Source organism: Musa acuminata, chromosome BXJ3-7, assembly GCF_036884655.1.
Source record: "Musa acuminata AAA Group cultivar baxijiao chromosome BXJ3-7, Cavendish_Baxijiao_AAA, whole genome shotgun sequence".
In the NCBI taxonomy this organism is placed as follows: Eukaryota; Viridiplantae; Streptophyta; class Magnoliopsida; order Zingiberales; family Musaceae; genus Musa; species Musa acuminata.
This window is the reverse complement of record NC_088355.1, coordinates 5237837-5250588: the sequence shown is the minus strand read 5'-3', so window position 1 is coordinate 5250588 and position 12752 is coordinate 5237837. Positions and strand designations below refer to the sequence as shown.

Below are 12752 nucleotides of genomic sequence, written 5' to 3'. Positions count from 1 at the left end.
ATCTTCTTTTTTCTCTTCTCTGGCTTTGTTTTGTTTTTCTCATCACTGCGCCACCATGAGATGATAAAAATTAAACCAGAGTGTATAAAGGGGTACTTTCTCAACCGTCCATCCGACTCTCCCTTTGACTTTAACCGTCTTCTTGCTTGAAATAAAAAAATGATTTTTTTTTTATGAAGACTAATTATAGTTGACAATATAAACTCTAAATGCATACCAAGTATATACCTTTTTTCCTTCTCTTTAAAGAATTGCATGGTTCTCGTCGTATCTTAGGAGAGGTGTACCTGCGAAATAGCTAATTAGATGACTATGGCAGACCAAAAGTACGTTCGTATCACAAATAAAGCTCAATTTTATCTCTTTGATCCAGTACATGTGTAAGTCGTTCAAAACGTACAGAAACATCGACCGAGATTATAGATTATCAGTGAAAAGTCCCACCCAGGCGATGATTCCTAAGTAGGGGCGACAACAAATCTCCCCAACGTACCCTTAAAATTCGCACATAATTTCATTATGCTCTATCATGTTCTCGTAACTCAAATAGCAGCAAGTTACAAGAGCAAAATGTTCAACGAAACCAAATTCTAGAGCAGACAGATATAACATTGCGAACACACGAACGGTGAATTGAGAATGTGTGGAGGAATCCCGCCTCGAAGAACATTCAACAGCACTGGTACAAAAAATAAAGGCTAGTGAGCAAACATTAGTCAACTATTTATAACTTCGCACCATTATGACCATCCTTGGCAGCACGAAAAGTTCCAAAGGCAATGAGCAAACAAGTAAGACTTCACCTTAGCTACACTTTCACTGGAAATCATTGCTACATTGCATTAATTCAATGAGCAAGATGGGTTATCAAACGTTCCCAAACAAGTAAGATCATCACAGAAAACACATTATGTACAAGTAAGATCTTGTTGCAGACAACATATTCAGGAAGCATGGGAATCAAGCAATCATCACAAGTATCCCAGAAAGCAATGGCCAATCCTGTTTGAGATGAAAAACAACAAAGAAGCAGAAGGCAAGATTCCTAGGTGTGAAGGTAAGACAATGATCAGAAAACAGGCTGTTTTCTTTTCTTTTTTTTTCATTTTAACTTCGTAGGTCCAGCAAACTAATACAAAACTACAAAAGTTAATAAAATATTTACAGCTCAAAAGAACCAAAGCCATTTTGAAAGAACAAGACAGGGAGGAGAGAGAGAGAGAGAGGGAATCAAACTTAGTCTCTCTGCATCTATAATATGAAGAGTTTGCATAGGGCAGTGCATCAAACATTTACAAGCATTAATAATACGTGAATATCTACAAACTACGATAAAACAACTAATACAATGGCCTAATATCTCCACAATTTTGAATTTTATAAGAGGCACAGCTGTACCAAAAAAGAAGTTAGAATTGATGTGTTACCTCTATAGGTTGATTACTAATCATCATCTTCATTGCCACACCATTCATGTCATCATTTTGGATCTGTCATCTTAATTATGATTGAAAAAAAATGCTAAACAAAAAAAATCTGACACTCTGTGAAAGAGCCCATAGATACAAATGAAAGATATAATAGTTGCAGCTCAAAATGACTTTATAAGAAAAAGGAGGGATCAGTAATACCTACCTCAATGTTTTTCTTTTAATTGGATGACCACATGACTTCAACAGAGCTGTTAGGACAGCAACAAGAGTTTTAACAATAATGATACTTCAATTCAAGCACAAAGTGCATTCAGAAAAATCTAGGCTAAAATGACTACCTCTTGGATCTCAGTACTTTTTGACAAACTATTTATACTAACAGCTAGTATTGTCGAACTGGACTTCTTGATCTTCTATAACCATGCCTGGCAGGAGATCTGGATCTGCTTCGTGCTCCAGACCTGTCTCGGAACCTGTCCCTGTCTGATTCCCTCCCATTCCTGTGATAGTCATGCCTACGATCCAATCCTCTTCCTCCATCCCTGCTTCCTCTTCCACTCCAATCCCTTGATCTCTCTCTCTCGGAGCTCCGGTCTTTATACCTATCACGTTCACGTTCCCGCTCCCTAGACCTCTCTCTTCCAACCAGATCACGCTCTCTAACCCTATTCTCATGATCTTTATCCTTCACTTTCTTCCGCTCATCTGTTTCCTTCTCCCTAGCTAGTCTTTCTTCTTCCTTTGCCTTTTCTTTCACAGCCTTCAGGACAGTACATGCAAACAACCATTTAATCCATCAAATCATGATAATTATTAATTTGAGCTGAAAGTCATCTTAAAATTTGAATCTTTACCTTGAACTCACTAAGATAATCTCGGACCATGCCGTAGCCAATATGCTGCTTCCCACTTACATGAGTTTGTGTCCTCTCAACAGCATCATTCGCCACCAGAAATGAACCACAGATCTCACATAGTGCCATCTTCTTCTCTTGTGGAAGCATCATAGCCTTATCATTTGCTGATTGTTGGGTCAGGGCTGTCTTCTCGGCATTCAGCATATCCACCTAAATACAAAGTTTTATTAGACTGAAAAATGCATATTATACCTTACAAGTACCGAGTGACTGTCTGCATCACCTTTCTCATGAGTGCCTCAGCTTCATCTACCTTCCCTGATTCACCAAGTGTCTCAATTTGTTCTAGAAGTTTCTTTATTTTTTCTTCCAACACAGAGAGTTGTTCTGATTTTTCGGCAGGGACTGGAGCAGGTGTTGCGTCAACTTCTTGTGCCAACCGATCACGACCACGCTTAACTTTTCTATCCAAATCCATCACCTGCATCATAGAATTGCATCATTTTAACTTACAAAATTTTGAATACCAAAAGAAATAAAAAATATATATGTACAGAGAAGTGTACCAGCTTCTCACAGAACTGTGCAAGCTCTGCTTCAAACCTGGGAACATAAGCATCATGCCTAGGAGACTTCTCAAAACTGCAAAAGGTTTTTGGACAATCATTAGATAACATGAAGAGGCTTATGCTGAAACTGTAAATTCAATTAAACACCAAGCATTTATAAGGAGCAGAAAATAGACATTACCAACCATTCCTTCAAACTTCCTAGAATAACATTCTTTTTAAATTCTTCACACTGAACCATTAGAAGTAGTCAATCTCTTCGTTCATTACCTATTTATTATTTCCATAAACAAAACCTCCTTCATATTCCGTAAGCAAGATACAATAGGTGTATAGAGAAAAAGAGATTGTATGTAGATAAACTTAAGATGAACAGTTAAGTCTTAATAATCATGTTTAAAGACAATTCAAACAAGATTTACTTCCACCATACAAGTCACATGGCATCCAGTGCAACGTTTTAAATCTCGACTGTACTGGTTGGTACAAACTGATATTTACAAGTCCAACAAGGTACCAATATCAAGACATAGAGCTCGATACTGGTATATACCATTCATTTTCATTTTTTTATTATTATGTTGAATGCTACCATGTAATACAAGTTGATATGGTCTGATCAAATAAGAAAATCAGTATTGGTCTGAGATTTAAATCCTCGATTCAGTGCACTCATGAGGGTACAGTTTCACCACAAAGAACTTAACTTTGATCAAGATCTGCTAAACCATTTCATCAATAATACCATTTGTGAGCCCGAAAATAATTAAAAAAAGTTAACTTATAAACTTTATGAACCAAACCTAAAAGATTGAAGGGGAACATGCTGGCCCAGAAGAGTAGCTTCAGAGAGAACAACACTTAACTAAAGCATCAACATGAGCCTTCTTTTACTACTTCTGACTTTACATTAACATAGAGAAGTTGTACAAACACTTCTTCAGCATTGCAAATCCATTTAAAAAAGGGTTTTTCACATACCCTAAAAATATGGGTATTTGGGTATGCATTAAAAAATTCAATATTAACATGAATCCCCTCTAAATAGCATATAATTTGCTTATATACTCGAAAGCTCATAGTTGCATGTACACGTTTCAGACAGCAGTTATTTATTAATCCCATCCATCAACTCCTAAACAATTTCTAATAAGCAACCACTATCGATTTCGTGAAGGTCAAAAGCTCATAGTTGCATGTACACGTTTCAGAAAGCAGTTATTTATTAATCCCATCCATCGACTCCTCAACAATTTCTAATAGGCAACCACCATCGACTTCGTGAAGGCTCCACAAGTTCGATAAGAAATCGGTGGCTTTGTATGTTTGAGAAGCAATTAGAACATGACCATTAAATGGTTATTTCAGCCTTTCCAAGAATTAGAGAGAGGGAAATAAAAATGCAGAAGTATTGTCTCAAGGCAAGTTCGATTAAATAAACTCAGCATGTTTTAGATCAATTTTACTAATAGAATTATTATCAAATATGCTGTTGCAATTATGTGCCATCCTGGAGGATATACATGCAAGTGTGAACTAGCAAGGGGAATCTACACAAATATGCATATTTCAACAGGTATATAAGCAGAAACCTTTTAAATAAACATTTTCCACTATTCAACTCCATGAATCAGTAGAGATCCCGAAACATGTATACAACATGGATCTCCAACTTGAGTGACAAATCATTGCTTTTGATAAAATGACTTTCAACTTGTCCATGGTCTTGGAAAGGAGTACCATACATTCAGTAATATGCACAACAGGAACTACGAAGCACATATTTTAATATATTGAAGTACATGCCGTCTATGCTAATTAGTTTAAAGTATATAAAAGATTTAAAAATGAACAACAAATTAGATAATCAAAAGTGAAGCAAATAAGTCAGTCTCCAATTAAAATCCTACCAAATAGAGAAGGCATTTTACATCATATACTATAGAAGTGAATACTAATACTACTAGGTTATTGAGGTGTCAAGAGACCAGAGAAACATAACATGCATCATCTAAAGATATAAAAATAGGCAGGAATCTCTGACTATCGACAACAACAGATCGCATATACTCTATGGAAAGTAGATAGTTGATCATCAAAGTGTTTGAGCACATATAAAATGCCTCAACGAGAATGGCACACAGGTACATCAATCTGAAAGGTGATGGTATTGTTTTGGCACAGATTGCGTAATGTGTTACACTGAAAAACAGAACACTTATATCTGTAGGTCAGTTAAAAGTTGCTTAACAAATATGACAATTTTTTACCAGTAAGTGCTTAAAGTATGTTTTGTCATATCCCATAATCATGCATGACGATCTATTTACTCCATGCCAACTTTGATAAATTGTGATAATTTATAAAGACAAAGTTACTTACATTCAAGGTCTTCAATTCGAATAATACCGTCTGTACCAGGCGGTATGTACCGGTCCGCTAGCAAACCGATACACGGACATATATATATGTATATATATATATATATAAAAGCGACGTCGGCCCACGTGGAGAGAAGAGAGGCGATGTCATAGATTTTTATTTTTTTTACTTTTATATATAAATAAATACATATAGGCGATGTCGTCTCGTTTTTCTGCGACATCACCCCACATGGGGAGAAGAGAGGCGACGTTGCAAATTTTTATTTTTTTTACTTTATATATATATATATATATATATACCGAGCGGTATATAGAAATACAATACCATACCGTACCGAACGAATCTCAAAACTCTGGTACGGTACGATATTTCAATCCTTACTTATATTTACTTCTTCTTTTTAATAGAAGCCCATAGCAACAGCAATGTTACTTGCACTTTCTTTTACAGTACACAACCAAAAAAATGTTTCCCCCAGAAAAAGCAACTAACATCTAAAAGTATGATTCACTTGTGATGCTTTGATTTTATTCCAAAGTACAGCAAAATACTTCGAGACTTTGAAAAAACATACAACTGTTAGTATACTAATAAGCATCACTATCTGGAAGACCATATTTCTTTTTGGTTATGCTTACTGCAGTAAACCTTTTCTAGAGAAGCTGCAGTGAACTATATCACATGCTCACACAAAATCCTGCTATATTTCCAACTAAGCAGTATATTTAGGTTTACAGTTAAATCTAGAGAAAAATGTTGAATTGTTTGGCAATAACAGGAACCCATGTGAATAAATATATCAAGATTAAAAATTAGACAGCATTGCTACGAGGAATGACAAATCATCCACTCATTAACTATGTCAAACTATTTAGCACGTATATGTTGAACTTTCAACTATCTATTAACTTAAACAGACAAGTCAGATATCTCCCATAAGAAGGTGTGCGGAGTCTTGTTGCAACTCATGATCAAAGTCATTATAACTCTTGATATATGGAAATGCAACCGCAAAACCTGAAAGGGTAACACAATTGTCTGGCATGTTACCATGCAAATATCTGATCAGAGAGCTTTGGATCGGTTACCTCAAACGAAAAACAATGCAATATCCAGAGAACTCCAAATGTCTTATTTATCAAAGCACGCCAATAACTCATATTAAAGTTCCCTCCTACATGACACATTAAAACAGCTAGCTTCAAAGAAATCTTCCAACCATAACTATTAGGAAAAGATGGTATAATTATCAATCAAACCTAAAAATATTGAAGCAATAATCACAATCAAAGCTCGCAGAACAATACAAAGAGAGTATTGAGTATTGTAAATCACGACAATATACAGATGTTCACTACAACAACATAGAAAACCCCACAAAACCATCCTGAAATAGTCGGATAACAATTTTCTAAGTTCAAGCATAAGAAAACCGCCAAAAGATAGCAAAATACTAATTGAAATAGCGACACTTTGATGGCATAAAAGGGCAATTCAGAAAATTGTGTGATCGCAGTAGCTACCTTTCTTTTAGTTTCGGGTCATGGATTTTAGGGCAAGCTCCTGAAAAGAAACCACCCAAACATAAGAACTTGCAAGGCAGAACTAACGATAAATCAACGAAAAGAGAATAACCAAGCACACACCAAGATCACTCTTCGTGTTCACAAAGAGATCGTGCGGGCAGAACCGAACCATATACGCGCCACAGACCTCCTTGTCGTCCCACCGGATCTCCTTGTACCGCTTCTTCTGTTCCTCCGTGAGATTTCGTGCTGCGGGAACCAAATCGAAGGAATTGAATCGATCGAACGGATCGATGCTACGGAAAGGGCCGCGACGGACTCACCTGCACCCATGAGTTCGTCAAGGAGAGCTCTCTGGGCGTCCATGACGGAAGCGAGGAAACCCACGTCGCGGCGGCTGAAGGCGACGTCGACGAGGAGCTCTAAAGGGAACCCTAGAAAACGATCGAAGAGAAAAAAGGGGGGTCGAGGGGGCAAAGAAGAAAAAGGGAACGATCTGAGGGTTTTATGGTCATTTCAGGTTAATAGGAAAAGTGCTGCTGAAGCCCACTTGGCCGGCGGTGACTTTACCGCTGCGGTGAATTTTTAGTGAACAAGAAATAATCCCCTTACGAACCATATTGCGGCCGGTGACCAGATACGCTTAAGAGTGGCTTTACGTCCCCGAAAGGTGGAGATTAGATTGCTACCCACGGCGTTGATTGTGTTTCTTCACATCATTGTCTCTTCAGCCGATATTGCAGTCGTATGATCCAATACGAAAATATAAATAAATAAAAGAAGGATTGGGACGCTTTTTTGGGGGCAATGGTTTCTTATTTTAGCCAAATAAGAGATTCTATAATCATAATGGTTAGGAGGTGCGCAAACTCTCGGAAAAAACCAATTACTACAAACATCCTATCAATTTATAGCTGCTCCTTGTTTTGGCATAGTTATGAGATATTTTATAATCATAATTATAATATGTAAAATTAAAAATATATAAGTAAGGTTTGAAATAGTTTTAGAATCGATGTAGTAGAGATAGTAAGAGACTAGAATTGGAAATGATTACGAATGGTCACACTAAGTGATCTTTCATTGGGTGGTTCGTTAAATAAAGATTGTACTACAAGTAACTCAGACTTAAATATTTTAGATCAATTATGTTATCAGATTGGATTGTGCCGATGATTTATATTAAATTCTTGATAGATTAGGATACAAATTTATATCAAGGATTCAAGTAAAAAATAGTTGTTGGACAATTATGATTTTTTTTTATAAAAAATTTTATAAGAAATTTCGGGTTGGGTGTAGCTTAACATGAAAATTGATTTTTTTTTTATTAATTTTATATAATAAAAAATTTAAATTTCTCTTACATCATCGACTTTACGATTAATTTTTTTCATAATTAATCAATGAGTGTTTTTTTTATCCATCTACCAATGTACTAAAAATATATCATCAACTTCTACACCAAGATTTTTTATTCTAATGCTATCAACCTTATAGGAAGATACAACATGTGATAGTACATGCATATATAGCATGAAAATGATAGACAAAAAGATAATTTTAATAATAGTTGTGGACTAATTATAGATTACCCCTTGTAGTTATACTTCTTTAGTATCCCGATTCCTAAACTTAAAAAATTTATATTAAAAATCTTATAATTATGAAAGTGAAATATTTAATCTCATTTATCTTAACACCATCGGTTTTACCAACTGAATATATAGTATGTGATAGCACGTGCATGAATGACGTCGCATCGTTTTGCCTCACTCATCTCCTTTTCCTCTTTCATTGCCAACATAGATGTATAGTGATGTCGGATGAGGAAGAGGAGACAAAGCAGTAAAGTGCAAGTCTCATCTTCATCATTTTCCTCCTCCAACATTGATGCAAATATCTCACTGTTTTGTCTCATCTTCTTTTTTATTGTCGATGCTCGGATTGATATCGACAAAGCTAACCATAATGTCGTTATCATTAACTACCATCACAATAGTCACCTGTAGTATTATCATCCATCATCAATGTTGAAATTATCTTTTTATTATCATTTTTTATATCATTCATGCACGTGTTATCATGTGTTGTATCTTTCGTTAATAAAACCAATAATATTAGAGTAAATATTATTAAATATTTTACCATAATGACTATAGACATTTCAATATAAATTTATTTAGTAGAACAAAATGCTAAAAATATCTAAATACAAAGAGTAATATATAATTAATCGATGTAAAATCAATGATATTATAATAAATAAATTTAAATATTTTACTTTCATAATTAAAAATAATTTTAATATAATTTTTTAATTAGATCGATGCAGAGGATTTCAATATATATATATATATATATATATATATATATATATATATATATATATATATATATATATATATATATATATATATATATATATATATATCACTTCCCCCATATGCTTCTTCGTGGGTCCGTGTCCTCTATCGCTCGTTCTCTGACCTCTTCCGACGACTCGACCTTTCGTAGGTGTGTGTATCTTCCTCCGACGACAGAAACCCCGAACTACTCGACTTGGGCCGGGAAAGAAGGGCGGAGATGATCCTGCGAGAGTGAGCGAGCAATGGGTTGTTGGCGACCAGGGAGAAGAGTGCACGCACAAGCGTTGCCGCCCGTCCCCACATCTGCCGTGTGTCCCGGACGTAACCTTTGCTTCCCACGCCGGGGGAAGGCTGCCGATCGGCTGTCCGAGGACCAAGCACGGTATCATCCTCTCCCATGACGTGGCAGACGAGTAGTGAGGCCTGCTCGCTTCTGTCGCGCCGAGGGCCAATGAAACGGCAGTCGAGCCACAGTTACATAGATTAAATGACTAAAATACCCTTATCTATTGGTTCATTCTACCTCCACGATGGAGCAAATTCTCCCTTTGAATGAGGGCATTTTTATCTTTTCATGATGGATCATTCCCCTTCGCGCTATTAATAGCACCAAATAGATAAGTAAGAACGACCTGCAACGCCACAAGACCAAGCAAGGATAAGCTTGTCATGGGATCCCACCTGGTGATCATCGGCAAGCTGGCGCTCCTCGCCGGGGGGCATAGTAACTGCCACATCCTGGCCTCCCTCCTCTGCCCTTTCGCCCTTAAGCTGCCTTTCGTCGTCGCCCGTCTCGCCCTACCCTTCCGCTTTTTCCTCTTCCGCCTCGCCCGCATCTTCGCCGCCGAAGCCGCCACTGCCGCCAGGGCGGCGCATCGGCGGGACGGGAGGTGGCGGAGGGCTCTCCGCTTGCTCTGCGGCGACCGGCCCGCGGGCAACGAGGAGCGGCTGAGGCTGATCCCGCCCAGCGACGAGATGCTGACTGCCATCTCCATGCTGACGCTGTGAGAGGATGATGTAATGCTCGTCTCAGTGCTTGTTTTCTCTCGATTCCTATGTGCCACCTCCGGTCGATACCGTCCTTCTTGGATGAATCGGAGCTGAGAGGTCGGATTGGCTGCAGAAGCTCATTTAGATCTTAATTGGACTTAAAAAAAAATAAATCATATAATAAAATACGTGGCTTTATAGTTCAAAAAATTCACGATACAATTTGAACCCTTTTATTTTATTATGGCTGCAGAAGTTCATATAGAGGATGATTCTTTTGAACTATACCTTTTAAATAAAAATTAGAAGATGATAATTAAAATTATGACAATTAGTACTGATTCTTTTGATCGTATTCGATATTATTATCAGTCTTCATTATTATTGTTAGTATTCAATTATTTGTGATGACTGTTCTTAACACTTTTTTGTTTCCCTCTTTGTCGTGTCTTTTGACTGTCGAAGAGTGAAGAAGACAACACACGAGCACATATCACATGGTTTTGAAGGAGATTGCGGAGGGAGATCAAACCTATCTCCTCTTCCACCAACCTTTTTTATTTACGAGCTTGATAACTATCTCATCTCTCAACGTAAAGCAGCACAGTACCAGTAATTAAAGTTCTGAACATGGAATACTTAGTCGCTGTAGTTCACCAGCGATCTGTAGGTGGCCCCGGGCTGCCAACCCACCGGAATCACATTGTTGGCCACGAGAACCTTCCGCGACAAGCCGGAGGTCAGGCGGAAGGAGAACGGCGGCCGCAGCTTCGGCCCTGAGTTCAGCCTCCACTCAGCGCCCCACGACTGTGTCATCGGGATCCATGAGGAGCTCGGCGTCGACGACGACGACGACGCTCCCTCCTTGATGTCCACACACGCGAGATCTCCGTCCCCTCCTTCGTATTCGATGAGCACCGCGATGTAGTATGGGTTGGAGCCGACGTCCACATGGAAGGCGACGTCGATGCCTGCGTAGTTGCACTCCACTCTGCGATATACATAAGCATGCCACGTGAAATTGGTGTTCTCTCAATTGGGGTTGGGACTGAGTCGTTTGAGATGGCACAAAGCAGTAGAAGCTCAGTGTATAAGACTGCTGCGATGATGATAGCAGTTCTCACCGAGTGTACTGTATTTGGAGAACTCCGGCGTTGCGAAGCTGATCTGACTGTCCAGGTTTTGCCATGGCCCCGAATGCGGTGCCGCTGAGGTCGAAGTGGACGGGCTCGGCGAGACATATACCGCCAGGGCACTCATCCGTGAGCACAATCGTCACCGGGTTCCCAGAGCATGCAGCGTTCTTAGTGCATCGGATCTTCCATGACCACCAAGGTTAAAAGAAGTCAATCTTTTGAGCAAGTTCATTTGATGGGCACATCTTGGAAGCAAATGGATACCTGATAACAAGCACCGCAGCCCTCGCCTGACTTGAAGATAGAAGGACTGCCTGCTGCTATCATGGAAGAGAATGGAGCACGGTCAACTCCGTTACCATATCCGCATGCACCGCCTGCATACCCAATTAATATGATGAGCTCGTATGCTTGTTGGCTGATTAAACATGCATATGCTGTGCAACTGTATAATCTCAGCCATTACCGTCACTTCCGGCGCCATGAGCACTTCCATACCAGGTGGCTCCCGCCGGCGACCAGCCCTCAAGAGCAGAGGACGAGAAGTTTAAGCGCTTGGGGTTGAAACAACTGCAAGGGCTGAGGAGAGAAGACAGAGCAAGCAAAACAATGAAGCAAAGAACAGAAGAGGACCCGTGGAGTGGGAATGCCATGGTCACTAGCGGAAGCTCGAGCTAGGAGAATGAACAAGTGTTGGTCGTGTGCCTTAAGACGGAATGGGTGAGGGCTATTTATAGAGTGCATAAGCTCAGCTAATCTGCAATGTCTCAGCCGCAAAATCTATGCGGGAAATCATTGAAAGATAAGTTGCTACCTGCACATGGCTTCGAAGAGCAACAGGAAGAAATTTGACTGCACTGATTAAGATACTTTCAATTCATTCTTGAATCGTTGATATGCTTCATGTCAAGCCTTTATTCGATAATTAAGAACATCTGCACTGTTTCAAGAGCTCAAATTTATTTCCCATGAATCAGAGATGTTCTTTAGAACCTCTTCGCCCCCCGCCCTTTTCCCACTCGCTCACTCCATGCGTTACGTTTGCATGAGACGAGCGGACCGATCAGTCGCTCGCAGCGCACGACTTTCGAGGCGCTCGGTCGGTTAACCGCCCCGAATCACGGTTAGTTGAAAGCGAGGGAGTCCCGTTAACCGGGCCGTTGATGGCGTTGCTGGTCGTTGAAGTCTTCGCGCGGCCGACCTCCGTCTCGCGTCGGCGCCTGTTCGGACGACCGAGATGACATCCCCGTCGCGGTGGTCAGCAGCAGCCGCCCGTAATCTTTGGCTAAGTTTGAGGTTTGTATCTCGCTTTCGTTCCGCCATTTGGCCGCCGACAGGAGAAGTTTTAGACTTTGTGGATCATGAAACAGTTTGGGAAGACAAACGCAGCCAAATATGCATAAAATATTGACCACCTGATCCAAGCACGTGACCTAACAAAATGAGTTATTACTTGTCTCAGGGAGATAAAATAGACGGCTGTTATT

At 39.3% G+C, this 12752-nt stretch overlaps 2 protein-coding genes across 5 annotated transcripts; both read right to left on the bottom strand.

Moving 5' to 3' along the window:
- Positions 1-335: 335 nt before the first annotated feature.
- On the bottom strand, positions 336-7251 carry LOC135582356 (uncharacterized). Of its 4 annotated transcripts, XR_010497974.1 has the most exons (10): positions 7094-7251; positions 6891-7019; positions 6768-6807; positions 2857-2932; positions 2574-2771; positions 2288-2500; positions 1772-2193; positions 1636-1681; positions 1428-1497; positions 336-679 (listed from the first exon to the last, which is right to left on the bottom strand). XR_010497974.1 is itself a non-coding variant. In XM_065158557.1 (8 exons), the coding sequence occupies exons 1-7, from the start codon at positions 7134-7136 to the stop codon at positions 1816-1818; spliced, it is 1077 nt and encodes a 358-aa protein (XP_065014629.1). In that variant the 5' UTR covers positions 7137-7251; the 3' UTR covers positions 944-1681; positions 1772-1815. The 4 variants fall into 4 exon arrangements, 1 of the variants encoding a protein (XP_065014629.1); XR_010497972.1 differs by having other exon boundaries at positions 1428-1681; XR_010497973.1 differs by lacking the exon at positions 1428-1497.
- A 3376-nt stretch (positions 7252-10627) lies between these two features.
- Positions 10628-11975, bottom strand: LOC103990411 (expansin-B18). Its single transcript, XM_009409536.3, has 4 exons — positions 11732-11975; positions 11530-11642; positions 11254-11447; positions 10628-11120 (listed from the first exon to the last, which is right to left on the bottom strand). The coding sequence occupies exons 1-4, from the start codon at positions 11916-11918 to the stop codon at positions 10769-10771; spliced, it is 846 nt and encodes a 281-aa protein (XP_009407811.2). The 5' UTR covers positions 11919-11975; the 3' UTR covers positions 10628-10768.
- Between the last annotated feature and the right edge of the window lie 777 nt (positions 11976-12752).

What these genes read in the sequence shown, in the direction of transcription:
- LOC135582356 (XM_065158557.1), bottom strand. Translation starts at nt 7,136, where the DNA reads ATGGACGCCCAGAGAGCTCTCCTTGACGAACTCATGGGTGCAG. An exon ending in GACCCGAAACTAAAAGAAAG is followed by an intron (nt 2,933 to 6,767) that starts GTAGCTACTGCG and finishes AACCTTTTGCAG; the next exon opens with TTTTGAGAAGTCTCCTAGGC. An exon ending in CACAGTTCTGTGAGAAGCTG is followed by an intron (nt 2,772 to 2,856) that starts GTACACTTCTCT and finishes TCTATGATGCAG; the next exon opens with GTGATGGATTTGGATAGAAA.
- LOC103990411 (XM_009409536.3), bottom strand. Translation starts at nt 11,918, where the DNA reads ATGGCATTCCCACTCCACGGGTCCTCTTCTGTTCTTTGCTTCATTGTT. An exon ending in TCATGGCGCCGGAAGTGACG is followed by an intron (nt 11,643 to 11,731) that starts GTAATGGCTGAG and finishes TTGGGTATGCAG; the next exon opens with GCGGTGCATGCGGATATGGT. An exon ending in GCTGCGGTGCTTGTTATCAG is followed by an intron (nt 11,448 to 11,529) that starts GTATCCATTTGC and finishes TGGTCATGGAAG; the next exon opens with ATCCGATGCACTAAGAACGC.